This window comes from Carcharhinus amblyrhynchos, chromosome 30, assembly GCF_965287045.1.
Source record: "Carcharhinus amblyrhynchos chromosome 30, sCarAmb.v2.hapA, whole genome shotgun sequence".
Lineage (NCBI taxonomy): Eukaryota > Metazoa > Chordata > Chondrichthyes > Carcharhiniformes > Carcharhinidae > Carcharhinus > Carcharhinus amblyrhynchos.
In genome coordinates, this window is record NC_137353.1 from 22,115,587 (window position 1) to 22,134,179 (window position 18,593).

The 18,593-nt window shown below is 37.7% G+C and overlaps 1 protein-coding gene across 1 annotated transcript in view; it reads left to right on the forward strand.

Moving 5' to 3' along the window:
• spen (spen family transcriptional repressor) overlaps nucleotides 1-18,593 on the forward strand; it is a 90,944-nt gene that overhangs the window by 46,414 nt on the left and 25,937 nt on the right. The window contains exons 4-6 of the mRNA XM_080215380.1: nucleotides 13,107-13,267; nucleotides 15,485-15,685; nucleotides 16,627-16,778. Coding sequence (XP_080071506.1) covers nucleotides 13,107-13,267; nucleotides 15,485-15,685; nucleotides 16,627-16,778 — 514 coding nt within the window. The remainder of the gene's footprint in view (nucleotides 1-13,106; nucleotides 13,268-15,484; nucleotides 15,686-16,626; nucleotides 16,779-18,593) is intronic.

Genomic DNA, 18,593 nt, shown 5'->3' on the forward strand with positions numbered 1-18,593 from the left:
ATGGACTGTTACTTAATGAAAATAATCTGCCGGAACTGTCTTTTGAAAGATCCACAAATTATTAATGTTATATGTATGACACTAAAGATAGTTGTACCCCTGGACTTACAAATCTATATGGAAAAGAACAAATAAATTCATAGAGTGCAAAAGGAGGCCATTCAGCCCCTTGGATTTCACCTACCCTATGTTAATTAATTTTTTTAGAGGCTTGATCTCTCAATTATAGTGTTGAATGGAGGAAGACTGATTTTAGTGTATTTGTAAAATGTTTTACAATGTGTGCATAATACATATGAGAATAAACTGAGAATCGTTAATTCAATTGGAAGTTAATTTTACAAAATAGCTTTTTCTTTCTAAATACACTAGATTAAACAATGCTTTTTGCTGAGCATTATAGACATGCCACCACTTAGATTCTGTTTAAATATTGTGGTGCAGAAAATGAGTGCAGCTTATAATACAGGTCAGTGTCTTTCCAAACATGTTCAGCTGCATGAACAGTTGTGTTAAACTGTGCTAATAATAGCTAGTATACGGGAGTTCCTTTCAGTGTTTCTCCGGTTAAGGGAGTAAATCCGATTTGCAGTGTTTTTGTAGCTGTCCTCAGTTAGTGTGGGACGTGGTTGACTTACGTAACTGACTCAATAGGCACAACTAATATCAGGTGCTTATCAGCTTATGCCTTTTCCAATTAAAACATTTTTTGGGTTAATCCTTTGTGGCATTTTGCATATCTGTAAGGGTGACTATGTTGCTAATATTAGTTTGGTAGAAATGTCAATTCCATAGTTCTTTTAAAAGTATTAAATACACCAATTAATAAAGAATGAAATCTAATAACTTGTAGTTTATTTTTGAGAATCCTGCCCAGTGTTGCATCAGCTGTTTGCCCTTGTTATACCGAGTTCAATTCCCACTGAGGTTTCTGAGTACAGTCTTTGTAACACTGACCCTGTGTTCATTATTTCATGACTCAGTACTATTTTCAGGTCTGTATGCATAATGTACCTCTTCCTCCTGTGAAGATAGTGCTTTGTTTGTGAATAGAGGCTATGGAATACAGATCAAAATCTTAATGTATAATCATCCAAATTAGATTTTACACAAACCACGCATGGCTGCCAGTTGGAGGGTCAATTGAGAGTACAGAATTAAAAGTTGGCATTGTATCAACAAAAAGTGGATTTGTGTAGACCCCAAAATCATGTAGAATACGGGAATGTATATGTTAATTGTTTAGATAAATGCTTGGGAAAATGAAGTGAACTAAAAATTTAATTCACAAAACAGAGAAGCTGTTCTGTTGATGAATTGGTAGTCTTTAATTGACAGACTGGCAGAGGAATTAATATAATTGTGATGTCTAATGTTTTGTATGGTAGGTCTGATTGTGACTGAGGTTTTGAGCCATTATTGTCATTTCAAAAAGCAAATAAGTGAATATTTCTATAGCATATTGTAAAACAATGCAGCCAAACACTCAATATGCAAAAACACAAAAATATTCTGCTCAGAAGATAAGTTTCTAGCCTGTAAGCACACTTGAGAAATTTTATTAAATATTTGTGGTCCCATAAACAGTCACTTAAAGATCCACAGAATAAAACCAGCCCTAACATTTTTACAGAAGTAGATCTGTACTTATTGAGGGGATTGGTTGTGAAATTATCAAAACCATCTCAGTTTCAAAGTGGAATGTCTAAAATTTGTTATTGGACTCTTCCCTGTTTCTCCAACTTGCTTGATTGTACAGGCATCAAACACAATATTTTATATATATGTGTAGTGTGACTATATAAAATATATGTGTGCATGTGACTATATTTCAAATGTGGTTAATTGGTTATCACGTGCTTTGGAACATCTTGAGCTTGTGAAAAGCACTTTATAAATGTAAATTTGTACTTATTGGACTGAAATTGGTATTCACTGAAATCAAACTTTATTGGAAGATTGATTATATGTGCATAATTCACTGTCTGGTGAAATTTCTTGACTTCTGGGAAAAAAAACAAAATCCTGGAATTATTCAAGTCAAGCTGCATCTGTGGGAAGGGAAATAAAGCTAACATTTCAGTTCACTGACTTATCACCAGAACTGACAAAATGACATAGGTTTGAACCAAATATAAAAGCAAGAAAAGGGAGGGAAGGGTAGATCAAACAAGAGGGAAGGCCTGTGAAATGGTGGAAGGTAGAATTGTAGAAATCAGTAGAAAGCCTACAGTGCAGAAGGAGGCTACTTGACCCATCAATCCCATCCAGGCCCTATCCCTGTGACTTAATGTATTTACTCTGCTGGTTCCCCCAACACCAAGGGACAATTTAGCATGGTCAATCAACCTAACCCACACATCTTTGGAGTAGGAGTGATTAAATAACAACAGAAATGATGGTGCAAGGCAAAAGGGACAAAGATAGAAACAGAAGATGGCCATAAAGGAGATGTGAATGGGAATACTGGAAACATTGCCAGAAATTGCTGTCTGAGAAAATGGGGACAACAGTTGAATTGTCTGAAATTGTTGAACTGGTTGTTGAGCCCGGACGGCTGTAAACAGCCTAACTGAAAGATGATTCACTGTTTCTTGATTTTTCCATTGAGGTCAGATTGGAGCAAAAAACTAAAATGACAGGCCCATGGTCATGGTCATGGTCATGCTTGTGAACAGAACAGGATTGTCCTACAAAATGATCACTCAACTTGTCTAGCAAAGAGACTACTTCATGAGAAATGGAATACAGTACAATAAATGGAAAAAAATCCAAATAAATTGCTGTTTAACCTGGAAGGAGTCGTTTGAGACCCTGGACAGTGGGAAAGGAGAGGTGAAAGGACAGCTGTTGTATCTTCTGCAATTATACTGGGAAGGTGTTGTGGGAAGGAAGGGTATATTCGTCATAAATGAGGACTGGCGGAACAGGGTATCAGGTAAGGAATGGTTATTTTGGAATGCTGAAAATGGAAGCATGGGCTTGTTGCACTATTGGAGATAACAAAGGATGGACCTTCGAATGCAGTGGGCTGGTGGAGTGGCAGGTGAAGGCAAGGGACACCGTACCATGGTTCTAGGAAGGGAAAGTGTTGAGAATTAAAATGATGAACATTAGAAAAATTATGGAGTGATATTCATGTGTGATATTATGAGTCTGATTTTTCAAAAAAAAAATGATACTTCAGGCAGCCTTCACAAGGCTGCGAACTTCAAGGCACAACTTAGTATATGTCAGTTGTGATGGTAATACCCTGAAAAATGTCATCTTGACTTTGCCTTCCTAATCTAAAGACATTCTTGCAATCGGATTGGGCAGAAGTCTCGCTCGGTCATTTTTTTAGGCCGCCTGTAGGGTGGGCTGAGTGGTCAGCTTCGTGCCAACTTTGTTTCTGGGGAAGGGAGGGTTAATATTCAGGCTCCTTCTCTCTTTGACTTGTCTCTCTCGCTCACTCTTTCTCTTGCTCTCCCTTTTGTGTATCTCTCAATAATTATAAGGGCTGCTCTACCACAAGTGTTGAAGAGGATTCATAGGACACCTTTGCATCCTCCCTCCCCAATCAGTGCTTGTTGTTTACATGCCCTTTATTCGTAATCATAGAACCATACAGTGCAGAAGAGGCCCTTCAGCCCATCGAGTTGGCACCAGCACATTAGAAACACCTGAAATCCCATCAGTCAGCACTTGGCCCATAACTTGAATGTTATGATGTGCCAAGTGCTCATCCAAAAGCTTTCTAAAGGATGTGAGGCAACCCAATTCTACCACCCTTCCAGACAGTGCATTCCAGACTGTCATCATCCTCTGGATAAAAAAGTTTTCTCTCACATTCCCCTTAAACCTTCTGCCCCCTCACTTAGAATCTATGCCCCCTTGTGTCTGACCCTTCAACTAAGGGGAACAGCTGCTGCTTTTCCACTCTGTCCATGTCCCTCGTAATCTTGTACACTTCAATCAGGAAGCACCTCAGTCTTTGCCTCATGCCCTTTTGCCCTGCCTCAGGGAGCTGCTGGTTTATTTTATTGGTTAATTAAGGGCCTCAATTGTAGTGCACGTGGGTGGACCACCTTAGACTTTGTCTGTCCCCTGTAAAATTGCAGTCAGGTCAGGGACCGGTGGGAAGGTCGCCCAGAGAATATTGTGGCTGCCCCTCTTGCAATCACGCCAGCTGGTGACAGCAAAATTCTGCCTAGTGTATTTTTTGTATCCTGGAACAGCGTACCTTTAAAATTAATTTTCAATTCATATATTTCATAGAAATATATATGCAATAAATATAAAATATTTGTTTTGACCATGTTTACAGGCAGTTGGTTTTGAAGTTCGTTATTCTTGATCCCCTGCTTTACCAAATTTGCATGTTAATATATCTGAATTACTCTGGGACAAATGCAAAGTGGTGGAACCTCATAGAATTTGCAAAATGGGAAAAGCTGCCCTTTGAATCATCAACTAGGGACTTTCATCTTCATGTAGACTCAGGCAAACCAAATTGGCAAAAGTTACTTGGAGGGTCAGTTGACGGAATGCATTTGAGATCTTTGAACAAATGCTGAGGAACCAATTAGGGAGTGGTTTATTTTATATTTAGTATTATGTAATGAAATACTGTTAATTTGTAGTCTTATAGTAAACTTTCTGTTGGGGAAATCTGATCATATGTTAAAATTTCATATCAAGTTTGAGAGTGATATGATTAACATTGAAACATACAAAAGAGAAGCAGGAACAGGACATTCGACCCTTTGAACCCACTCTGCCATTCGTTATGATCACAGCTGATCATAGTCAGTATCCTGATTCCGCCTCCCCCGATATTCTTTGATCCCTTTAGCTCCAAGAGCTATATCCAATTTCTTGAAATCACACAACATTTTAGCCTCTGCCACTTTTTGTGGTAGTGAATTCCATAAATTCACCACTCTTTGGATGAAGAGAGTTCTCACCTGAGTCCTAAAAGGTTTGCCCCTTATCCTCAAAACTATGATCGATAATTCTGGACACCCCCATTATTGGCAGTGTTCTTTCTGAATCTACCATGTCTAATCCTGTTAGAATTTTGTAAGTTTCTATGAGATCTCCCCTCACTCTTAATTCCAATGAATACAATCCTAACTGACTTACTCTCTCCTTTATACGACAGATCTGCCAGCCCAGGAATCAGCCTGGTAAATCTTCCCTGCACACTCTCTACAGCAATTAGATGAAAGACTGGGTTGATGGTAGAAGGCAATAACATACATTTAAAGAAATAATTCATTGTGAATATTTGTTTATTTGAGGAATAAAAATTGCATTGTAAAAATGTCACATCAGTGGTTAACTAGAGATGTTAAGGATAGTGCAAGATTAAAAATAGAGGCTTATGATGTCAAAAAGTTTACTATGAGGATTGAGAGGATTTTAAAAAAAGCAAAAGATGATTGAGAAGGTGATTAAAAAGTAGAAAAGAGTGTGAGAGCAAACTAGCAGGAAGTATCAAAACACATTGTAAGAACTTTTACTTAGAAGTTTATAAAAATGACAAGTTTAGCAAAAGAAGCAGAGATAGGAGAAATTATATAATGAGAATAGGCAAATGACAGATGTTAAACAAGCATTTTAAATTTATCTTCACAGTAGAACATACCAGAAACTGTGAGGAACCAAGGGTCCAATGTGAATGAAGAACTTAGTCATTAATACAATAAAGAAAAAGTGCTGGAGAAATTAATGGGACTAAAATCCAACAAACCCCTTGGAACCTCTGCTCTGTCTCCTAAGGTTTTGAAAGAAGTGGCTTTAGATAGTGGATGCATTAGTTTTAATCTTCCACAATTCCTTGGATTCGAAAACTACCCCCATTGTTCAGAAGGTAACCAATGTAACCCTGCTATTCAGGAAAGGAGGGAGAAAGAGAGCAAACAGAGAACTTATAGGTCACTTATCAGGACAACAGTTGGAGGAGAAATATTGGAATCTTTCAGCACTTTGAATATCAGGTCATGATTAGGCAGAGTCAATAAGACTTCTAAGAAAGTCATGCTTGGCAAATCTATTAGAACTTTTTCAGGGAGTAGCTTGCTGAATAGCTAAGTTGGAATCACTGGATGCATATTTTAATTTTCAGGCATTTAATAAGGCACCTCCCAATAGGCTGTTGCCAAGATTAGAACTCACTGAATAGAAGTAATGTATTAGCATGGATTAAAGAAGATGAGGTGTGCTAGTGGAGCACCAAAAAAATCAATGTTTCGACCTCAGCTATTTTCAGACCGTATCAGTGAGTTATTTGAGGGGATCAGGTCAAACTATTGAAACTAAACCATTGCAACACATTGTGGAATGATACATTTTGCCCATAAATAGCTATTATTGAGCTGCACTAGATCTGTGTCACTATCTCTTGTGTCGCCTTGAAACTGGAATTCCTGAAGGCGTGATGTATATGAACCTTATGCTTAAACCAAGTTTTAAATAAATCAGTGGGCAATTTAAAAAAAAGCCCAGTTTTGCTCCTGTTGTGGAATCCTCTGACTTGGCATCTTATCTTCCCTGGTCACTGTGTAAACAAGTTGCAGTAAAACGTTCTATATTCTGTTCACGTACATTAGAATGTGTACTTTGTGACCACAGTAACGTTAGATTAGGTCAAATGTCAATCTCTGATTTCCTAAGAGAGTTTGTGCTCACTACCGGGATGTAATTGACTTTCCCGGTGAGAGCTACAGATTTTTCCTGTTTGCATACAGTAAAAGCAGAGGGATTATTCTTCAGGATCTAATGCTTATTCAAAAATGACGGCAAAGTTGAAATCCTTTATTCAGACAAAAATCCAAGCTTATAAGAATGTAACGTTTATAATGCTGTGGGAACGTGGGAGGAATGAATTATTAGAAAGAACATTCAGCACAGAAATGGACCATTCAACCCAACCAGTCCATGTTGGCATTTACGTTCCACTCAAGCCTCCACTTATCCTTGCTTGTGCATCTCTATAACTCTTTATTTCCTTCTCCTTAAATGCGTCTGAACTATTCATCTCAATTGGTCCTTGTAGTAGCATGTAACCCTTTACTTCCCTTTACTAAAGTAACCCTTTAGTTCATGAGATCAATTAATTTATTTAATAATTCTCCATTTTGTTTTAAATGCAGTTATATAATTCTAATCTAATCTTCCAATGTATGGCCAGTCAGTGCATTTCTTTGGTGAATACTGAAGCAAAATAACCCTGTTGTCACACTTTCCATTTTTTCTTTAATCTCATCTCCCACTCTCACATTTTGGCATTTGTGTGTTTGCAGAAAAATGTGGGTTCCTGTTGGGGGGACGGATTGTAAATGTAATTAACAGTAGGGAAATTGATTTCTGTGAAGGCTTAACCTGCCTTGTTGTGAAGGGTAACTTGTTGTCATATTTCTTAGTAAATACCAAAATGAAGTAGCTGGATTTAATAAAGGTGAGCAATACTGGTCCTATAAGGAGCAGAAGTTATTCAAGACTTGTCAGTGCTTTATTTTAAAATTGAATTAATAAATTTATCTCTGCCTATATATATATCTAGTTTCAGTCACCACTAATTTTAAAAGTTGATGTCTCGATGGATACATTGACCTGGCTGTTTGCTTGCCACATTTAGATAGCTGTCTTGTAGAAAACTCGGAGCTTCAATTATTTTTATAAATGTATTTTTGGAAAGAATGAAAAATGAAATGTTGGTATTTGTCCGTAGCCAAATATGTTTTAGAGTAATTTATTCTCGTTCTCATTATGATTTTAAGAGAACATTCTCATCGCAAGTGCTAAGTGGTGAGCTGTTGTGAGTCACAAAAGAGGTTGAACATTCAGTGTGATGCTACAGCACTGATAAATATATAACTAATTTGCCAAGAACATTTCTACTTGTATCAGCGTTCTGCTTTTTGTTTATTGGAAATGAATGGGAAGTTCAGTGTTTTGTGTGAGGTGTGTGTTTATCTGAATTCAGTGTAGCTGTGGTTGGTTGCACTGCAGAAGTAATTTGTCATTCCATTTAGTGCTGATTCAAGAACTAAATCAATTCCCTGATTCAGCTACAGAGATACTCTAAAGTGTGAGGTTTTCAAAAGGGCAGCTTGATCCCAGACTGCAGATCTGATATGCCAGATTCCTGAATCAGCAGAGTTCAACATGCGGCCACCAACTGACTTCTCTTACTACGGCCATTTGCTTTGAACCTTTTGGTTGTCATTAGGGCGCAGAGAATGCCTCACTTCCTGCTGAGTACTCCTAATTTGATTTTACATCTATTTCAGTCTAAAAACAGATTGTGCATATCTAATTGGGTTACTCATGAAATTGCTTTGGTTAAAATGAGAGGGAGCCTTTCTCCAGCCTATATTTATTGTTGGAAAACCACTTTAGACGTGTTTTGAAATGAGTTTTTGCCTCTTTAGCTTCATCATATATACAGGTTTTGCAGCTTCATGTATATGAAATGTGAAAGCAACCTTGTGTTCCATTCCCCTGTCTGGTTTTGAAGCTATCCTAAAGTAAAAACAGAAAATATATCATGTTTGGGTTTTGTGCAGCCAGTTAAATTTAAATACTTAGTGCAGAAGTGCTTTATGATCATCATGGAGGTATATTTATGCTTTTGATGGGGTTTGATATATGGATTATTTTTAATAAGGGGTTTGTGCTATATATTTCATAACTACTAAAGTGAGAGTTTCTGCTTGGCAGGGTGAGTTTTTACATTGTTCTGTTGTGAACACATACTGTGAAATATGGGCTTATATCAGCAGCTGCAGTTAATAAGTGTTGTAAATGGACACGCTACATATTATAATGTTTTTCTTTCAACGGGAATGAATATTGTGAATTTTTGGAGGTTACATGATATTTTATTAGAATAATGTAGGTCATTCATTTTCTTAGCAAATTAGCATAATATTGGTCTGATCAACCTGGGGGATGAAGAAAATGGATTCTGAAAGCTTGTAAACAAATGAGTACTGCAATAAATACTCTTAAAGCAAGGTGTGCCAGAATGATTTCTAGCTATTGGCATTCAAGCGCATTATGGAATAGCTGCTTGGTAGAAATCTCCCAAAATTTCTGACTACACTGTGTTCTCGGCAACAAAAACAGTTGCCCGTTGACATTAATGGCTCTTATTGGGAATTAATCTTCCAGCTGGTTTAAGGTATCAGCAACCTGATATAACTGGACCTTGCTGCTGCAGTGGGTATAATATGACAGCATTGCTGGAAGCTAGACTCTAGGATGTCACTCAGCGAGACCGGGGAAGGCACAGTGGAACTGAATGGAGCACATTATTTTTGATTTTGTTTTTGTCAAAGTTCATGCATGGATAGTAGATAGATCATTAAGAATTCATAGTAGAGTGGCTTGATTTTTTTAATTTTGGATACGTGAGAAACTTGTTCCTTTGGAATAAATTTAATGTAATTGATACTGGCCAAGTAGCACTATTGAGGACATCACGATTCTAGAAAATTCTGACCAATAATTCAGTCAAAATTTCATCAAAGGAAAAGTTGTCTGTATTTACATTAAATATAGGTTAAAACAGCCATATTACTTGAGTCAAAATTTTCCAAAATTAGTACTACACAATCGATAATAAAAGACATAAGATTGTCTATGTCTGAAACACAGTGCTGGAAATGCATAGGTCTGCCGGCATTCATAAAAAGAACATACTTAATAATTTTATATTAAATATTAAGCATCAGAATTGAAACTGAACCAACCTGTCATCTTGTTACAAATGCTGACTGACTACTGTATTTCCAGTATTTTTATTTTTGTTTCAGATTTCCAGAATTTAGAAATTTTATTTGTTCTGCCAATATCTGATGTTTTGTATTGCATGTATAATATGGCATTACAATACATGACCACACCAGGAAGGACTTTTGTGAATGGAATTGAAGTGGAAGTAAAACAAAAAAACATAATTTTGCTTCCACTGAACAAGAATATGATTTCCGTTTGATAAGTTCAACTGTTAAGACTGTGTGTTATTCTGTTGTAAATATTGCCAGACCCATGTTTACAAGGAATGTACTTCATGATTTCCTTGCTTATGTTCCACAGGCAGCAATGTGGTTGACTTTTAGTTTCTGTTTCTTGCTTGCTAGTACATTGAAAATCTTCTAATCTCTCCAAAGCTATTTTTAAGCAGCATATTTTTGTCTCCAGTAACCTTCATAGCTTTCCAGTAGTTGACTCGTTAAACATCATAGCCAGAATTCTCCAATGTTGGACACCCTGCTACCACTGCTAGTAAGAGTGGAGAATTTGGTGCTCAGCCAAATCTTCATTCACTGCCGCGGGACCAGCACGTCCCAGCTGCAAGCAAGATTGGAGAATTCTGGCCCATTTGTGCAGATTCCAGTCAATAATTAACATTTGAAAAAAATGTTATTTATCATGCTAGATAATTTGTTCTATCCTTTCACAGGACCAAGGCTTTTCTATTTATGCCTTCATTTTCATTGCCCATCTCTAATTGAACTGATGCAGGCCATGTGGCATATGTACATCCACAGCATTTTAGGGAGGAAATTCTAGGATTAAGTATTACTCCATATGGCTGTAGTAATTACTTGAGAAAAGCACTGAATCAACTTTTGCTTAATATAACTTAATCCCAAAATTATCTCCCAAAAATTCTTTTGGGATGAAAATTAATATACATAAAGTGAGGGCTAAAATGAATGTTAAAATGTTTGAGACTCAAAGATGATAGGTGGAATTTTCCCCAAAAATTCTAAAGTGACATTACAGTAATAAAACAGGAGTCCTTTATGCCGGTCTTCGTGGCACGCTCCAGATCACAGTCTTCTGGCATTCAGTCATTTGGCAGCTGGGAGGTTTGCGCTGGTATTGGGGGAGGGGAGACATAAACACACTGGTGAAACGGGCTTCAGAGCGCTGAGGCACCACTGCGCTAGGGTGGTCTGATCAGCCCGTGAACTAGGAGACCTCCCCCATTGTAACCCTCCAGTCTGCCTTCGTGGAGGCCCCAGAAATTTAGCACTGCCCCTGGCACATCTAGTGTCCAACTGGCACTGTTAGTTTTCCAAATGGATGCTGCCACTGTGCCCTTTGGGCATTGCTCATCCATGCCTCGACCATCCAGGGACTTCAGTGTCTTCCAATCCCCCTGGTGTGGCTGTGTTGCCTGAGACCAGTAGTGATTTGCACTACATAATACACTGGAGAGTGGGGAAGCAGCTGTGCCGAACTCCATGATGAGATGGAAATCCAGGCAATCTGATGCTACTGAGCTTTGCACCTCTTCTGGCCACAAAATGGTTCTTGCCAATGATGCAAATAGGAATTTTGGCCTCTTGCACCATTTTCCAGCTCGTCATGCCAATCGACAGGTGCAGCAAGCTGGTAAAATTGTGCCCAACATGTCTACAGTAGTTTTCATTTGGTGTGCGTGATTCTGATATTTTTTGTTTGAAGAGTAGTATTTTTGACATTGGGAAGCACCCTGGAAGGAGAAATAACATCAACACAGCGTCATTGATGCAGTCCTTCAATGACCTTATTTTAGTTGAGTATATTCAGCTGCCTGTTGGACTTTATTTTTCCTCTAGCCTAATTAATTAGTTCTTCTCCATCCCTAATTAATGTTACAGTTTTAAAACAATGCTAAATGTAGTATATGAAAAACAAGAAAATTAAGCAAAAAGCTCTTTGGCACCTATGGGCTTGTCCTTTTCATAATCAAAGTAAATTCTACTTCATTGATAGTATTCTGAGTGAAAGATGTGTATCGCCTGAACCTGAAAGATAACGAAATCCCCATAATATACATCCAATCACACATCTTTGCTATTCAACCCTGCTCTGCTATCCTTAACATGTATGATTCAACCCCTATCTTCCTACAAATTGTCATTTTAACAGTTGTGATTGTAGAATATTATCTCAGCCTACTTGTCTCTGTCTCCAACCTTTGCAACAATCAGATATTTGTCCATCTTTTTGAAGAAACTGACTACTTACAAAAGCTGTTGATATTGTGTTAGTCAGTTTCAGCTGTCAGATACTTCAATATGTTTGTAGTTTGTTTATTTTTATCCTGTGCCCTCAAGCTGTACACGGACAGTGTAAGTCGAAAGTTGCATATTTACATTCCTGTGCTTCTCAACATTTGGTGGATTTCCCACACTTGGAAAGTTAAATTTACTGGCTTATAGCTTCTAAACTATTTTTGACTATGTTGGTTAGCATTTCTTATCATCCATTCCAAGTGCAGTTTAAAGAAAAGAATGTTAGCTGGTCACCGAGGTTATAAGAATTATTAATCTGAATAAATTATGAAGTCCCAATGCTGGAATCATCATGTTGCAATTGATTCGTATAATCAGTGTGTTGTGCTTAAGTGCAAAGATGATTTGCACAAAGGGAATTCATAAGGATGCCACAGTATATTTTTGCGCTCCTTAAACACAAAGGTTGCATGCTTTTGAAGACATACTATGAGAGTATTAAATGTGAAAAGCCATTCCAGTGGTTGAATAATATTGATGTGGAAACCAACAAGCTTTGTTTTACAGGTAAATTTATTGGTCTGTTGTAGTCAAGTATTATAGTTTGAAAAATTATTGCAACCCCTATTTTAAAGGTGAACCTTTGAGTATGGGACTTATGTTTCAAGATAGTAATACACATATACATGTGTAATATGCATATATGTATGTGATAATGTTACATAGTGTATTTTACCCCATCTGTTGTCTCCTTGCATTAGACATAATTTGTATTTGAGTTGGTAGGCAACCTACTTGTAGAACATTGTTGACGCTACTCAAAATGTGACTATAAGAGGCTATAAATTAGTTTTTAATTGCCTCCAGGAAAGTGTTAGGCCTCGTCATAGCACCAAGTTTGGGATTGTAAGAAAACTAAGAGTTTAATATTCTTTATTTCAGACCCATGGTAGAAATATTCTCACGTATACTGTTTTCGTACAGCACATGGCTTCGTTATCCTCATTGTACTAAAAAGGAGTTCCATGATTTGTATTTATGACTCTATATCAAGGGGTACAGTTAGTTGATTCAATCTTCTAACCAGTGGCCTTTGTTTTTTTGCAGTAGTGATTCTAGCAGCAGTTCCAGTGATGAATCTCCAGCAAGATCCGTGCAGTCCGCTGCAGTCCCTGCACCACCAGTCCAACTCCCAACACCTGTAGAAAAGGATGAACCACGTAAGAGCTATGGAATCAAAGTCCAAAATTTGCCAGTCCGCTCTACTGGTGAGTAAATGCACAATTTAAGAGATCTGATCTGTTGGAAATTGGTTTCTTTCAGATATGTTCAAATAGACGTGGCACTCAGTTTCTGGAACACATCCAACAAATTTGAAAAAATAATAAGATTGCTTGGCGTGTAACATCAAATATTTCTCTTTTCAATAATAGAAGTTCGATTTTAGGGAATGCTGGAAAGTTAAATTTAGAAATCATTTATGCAGTGTTTAGCATATATATAATGTTCATTGCATGATATTAACGGCATTTTAATTTCAGGACAGAAATTGATTTCAGTTTTTAAACCTGTCGTTTTAATCCCATTTAAATTACCAAATGGCAGCTTCTCTGCTATTTATATTCAGTGTGACTTCTTCAATCCTTTATGTGAAAATTGAAAAATCTACTGATTTGGATATCATTTCTTGAGAAAAAAGTAAAGCTACCTACATTTGATTGAAATGGTAAGGGGAAGAAGAAAAAGAGATTTTTGCAATTTATATGTGGAAACCACTGTGAATAAAAGCATATTCAACTTATCTAATGTGCCTGGTGACAAACACGAATGGAAAAAAAAATCAAAGGTTAGTGAGCACAGTGGTTAGCACTGCTGCCTCACAGTGCCAGGGACCTGGGTTCAATTCCAGTCTGGGGTGACCGTGTGGCGTTTGTATGTTCTCCCTGTGTTTGTATCGGTTTCCTCCAGGTGATTCAGTTTACTCCCACAGTCCAAAGAGGTGCAAATTACATGGATTGGCCCCTTAGTGTCCCAAGATGTGTAGTGATTGGTTAAAAGAAATTTCCCAATCCATACATCAATTTTTTCTCTTGATTGTTACAGGCATAACAATGGAAAATTAGAAGCGACACCAGAACAGTATGTTGGGATGTGGCATTATGAATACATTAGGCAGGAACACACTGCCTATAATGGTCTGGCAATCAACGAATAGACGAATTACAGAGGTCACAGTCACAATTTTAATTCCTCTCTGTGTATGGTTAGCTGATCTTATCCTGGTGGCCACAGGTGATCTACAGTCCATCCCAGAATCACTATGTTAGGCAAGGGGAAAAGGACAGTATTTCCTGGTCCTGATTCTTGTCTAATACCTTTATTGGAAATACGTGTATGAATATTGGGTGAGTGTGGAAACAGGTGATGACCCCATTATTGATAGGCTTGCCAGCACTTGCTTTCTGAGGTGCACTTAGGAAATGGCTATTCGCAGAAGTGCTAGAGATCACCCATAGCCTTGTACCCCAGTGAGGAATAAATACCTTGAGGCATGGAGAGGAAAAAATTAGCAGGAAATGTTTCAGATATAGTACACTTAAAACAATAATTGTTATTTGTTTACTTTTTGTTTCCTGTTTACATGCATTTCAATAGCACTATCAATTTTACAAATCTGAAAAGTGTGAAGCTTGCAAATTTAAACTCAAAAATTGCTCAAACTTTATATAATGGTTAGACTTGATTTTTCTGTAAATGCTGAAAGCTCAGAATTTTATCCCTAAGACAGTGACTGTTTAGCTGAACACTTTTAATTCACAATTAATTTAAGAAAAATGTCACGCAGTGAGAAACCTAAGACATGCATTCATCAGCGATATAAATATTTTCTGAATGAATTTAAATTGTAAATATTTGGGTTAATAGCTATGTATAGAAGTTAGGATGAGAGCTCAAAGTTGATCTTTACTACTTTTCAACAGGAGCTCTAATCGGGGCTGTCTGGTTTGTTTAATCCAGGAACAACACCTTTTACAATCTCACAGTTAGCCATAATTCTTTTTGGAGGTCTGGATCCTCACTACACTTAAACGCTTTGTATTTGTATTAACTCTTCCAACTTTTAATAACACTTATTGAAGAGAATAGAAGAGATCTGGCTTGAAATTAAGGAAAGCTAAGCAGTTATAATTATTGGTCACATGTACAAATTAAATTCTCTCTTGGACATTCCGTCCAGCTTCCCTTCCAATTATTTTCACATAGATGGTCATTGGACATTGTTGCAGGCAGCAGACAATGCTCACCCTTCTCTCAGATTTTGGTAGTTCTCGGCTGACAATCCCTGAAAGCGAAGAGTCTTCTATCCCATTTCAGAAGAGTGTGCTTGAAATTGGAAATCGTTTGTTGATTATTCATGAAATTGAAAACAAATATCTTGCATCACATGAATACTTTTCACTGAAACCTTTCAATTTTTCTTTTAGACACAAGCCTTAAAGATGGTCTTTTCCATGAATTTAAGAAGTATGGGAAAGTAACATCTGTGCAAATCCATGGAGCATCTGAAGAACGCTATGGTCTTGTATTCTTTCGACAACAGGAAGACCAAGAGAAGGCTATGAATGCATCAAAGGGGAAGTTATTTTTTGGTATGCAGATTGAAGTTACTGCGTGGACAGGCCCAGGTATGTGTTTACTGAGCAGCGGCACAGTTTGTGTAAAGATGTGGTACTGCAGTCCAAATCATTGCAAAGGCTTGGTGAAAATAAGGAATATCTGTTTTAAATTAATTATATCCTCAAAATGTTTTTGGATTTACAAAACATTTGTACATTGTCTACTATCTTGCTGAAGAGATGAGAAGTACATTGACTTAAGGTTATTGTTACTCAAGATTGCCATTGTTGCAGCCCATGGGAGCATCTTGCAGAAGGATCATTCTCTGAAGCACCTCAGGATGATGGGATATGGATGTGTGTTCATGTTTCCCTACATATTGTGCTCTTGGTTTCAATCCTGGCTTAATAAGAAAATTATTATTTAAACTGGATGGGTTGAAGAAATATAGAAATAATGTTCTATTAAACTGTCGTATCCATATTTCTGAAAGATTTTCATTTCCCTTATGCATTTCCTTACTTGCTCATACTTCACATAAAAAGTATAGGAAGTAGCTCTTGAGTCTATGCTTCAGCAACATTTCATGGCATGGGAGGATGTTAATGGTGCTTCAGATACATGCAAAACAACTGTGATCTGCCATGAATCACAGACGAAGGTGACAAGCCTACAAGTGACCCACAGTTTATATTACAAGCACCAGTGATTTGGATGACTTCTGTGAATCTTAACTTTATTTTACTTTGTAAAATCTACTATAAAATTCGAGTTGGTTAGTCTATTCAATAAATGTACGGCAAAGTATTATCTAGTGAATGACACCTTTGTTGCTGAAATGATTGAGGACTGGAGAAAGTTAGCAGCAGACTGCATGACCACACTGAAGTAATCTTTTAAGTATGTATTTAACATATAGTCAAATTGAAGATAATTTGAAAAATAAGCAGAGTAGTGTTCTGGTGACATAATATGTTTTCGAATTTTTTTTGTTTGGGACCCCTTGCAGAAACGGAAAGCGAGAATGAATTTCGACCACTGGATGACCGAATAGATGAGTTTCATCCCAAGGCTACAAGAACATTATTTATTGGGAATCTAGAGAAAACCACAACCTATGGAGATCTTCGAAACATCTTTGAACGCTTTGGAGAAATTGTGGTATGTACGCTGCTTGGATTGGTAATTATTGAGGTGACAGGATTTCATCATTTTTGAAACCATTCAACTAGAAGTGTAATTTATTTAAAGCTGTATGTTTTTTAAGGCATCCATTATCCACATTTTAGTTATCCTTCAACTTGATTATCTTTCAGAATTTTTGCAGCATGAGGCCTTGTGTAAAATATGCCATTGTACATCTGACCTGTATTTCATATCTTTGTCTCTTGGGTGAATAACCTACGTTTGTTGTTTATTTTGTATTCGTCTTCATTCCAATTACCTAATGATCATCCTGGGGGTGGGTAAAAGTGATCACCAGGTCAAGATGATGTGCTTGACAATGGGAGAATGAAACTCAGTCAACTCTGGCAGACTCCAGATACCTGAGCTAAGCAGGTCAGCAATATTCCAGGGCATTCTTGAGGATTCCTCAAGCAGCCTGATTTTGTTAATAGGATCTGGAGGGTAAAACAAACAGTTGGGACAGTGAAGGGATTTAGCCACCAAGGGTCCAGGAATCAATACAGGTGAGTGAGGAGCAGGCAGATGGATGGAATAGGATTTGGTAAAGGAAAGCATATGGGCAGCAGAGGTTTTGAAGAGACTGTGTTAATTTTGTTTTATCTTTTCACACAAAATGGATTCTGTCAAATACTAATGACCACCTTCCTAACTTGTCCTTGCCCTGGACCATGACTCCACTACTGCACATCAAGCCACCAGGGCTGTCATAGACCTCATCTCCTCTGGAGATCTTCCATCCACAACTTTGTACCTTATAGTCTCCCAATCTTGAATAGCGCACTTCTACCTCTTTTCCAAAATCAACAAACAGGACTGTCCAGACAGGTCCATTGTTTTAGACTATATCTACTCTAGTGAATCAATTTCTTCCCATCTTGATCCTGTTGTTCTCTTCTTGATTCTACTCTTGATTCTAGGGTGGCACAGTGGTTAACACTACTGCCTCACAGCACCACGGACCTGGGTTCGATTTCTTGCTTGGGTCGCTGTCTGTGCAGAGTCTGCACGTTCTCCCTGTGTTTGCATGGGTTTCCACTGGGTGCTCTGGTTTCCTTCCACAGTCTGAAAGATGTGATGGTTAGGTGCATTGGCCATGCTAAATTCTCCTACAGTGTACCCGATCAGGTGCCAGAGTGGGGTGACTAGGAGATTTTCACAGTAACTTCATTAAGTGTTAATATAAGCCAACTTGTGACACTAATAGAATAAACTATTTTTTCTCCCCTTGTCAATTCTCTTTTTATCTCCATTTGTGATTCTTCTGATACCGGATATCGTTTCAACATTATTTACAGTTTCCTGGCCCTAACTGCCACCTCTTCCCTATGAATGTCCAATTTCTCTACATCGCCATCTCCCAGCAGGATGGGCTGAGGGCTGTCTGCTTCTTCCTTGAGCAGAGGCCCGAACAGTCCCCATCTACCACCACTCTACTCCACCTGCCTTGCATTGTTCTCTCACTGAACAATTTCTCGTTTAACTTATCTCATTTCCTTTGAATAAAAGATGTGGCTTTGGAAACCTGATTAAGCCCTATTTATGTCTTGTCTTTTTGTGGTGTATGTGAAACATTGCTCATTTCAGTCCTACAACTCTTTTTCTGGAATCATGGTGCTGCCTGCCTTGGAACTAGAAAAGTAATCAGTTTTATTTCTTTTCACCCTTCTTTCATGTTCAAATGGTATATTGCCAACACTTCTATTCCCTTCCTTGACTTCTCACTTTTCATTTCTGGAGATAGACAACCTTTGAGATTCATTACAAACTCACCAACGCCCACAACTAGCT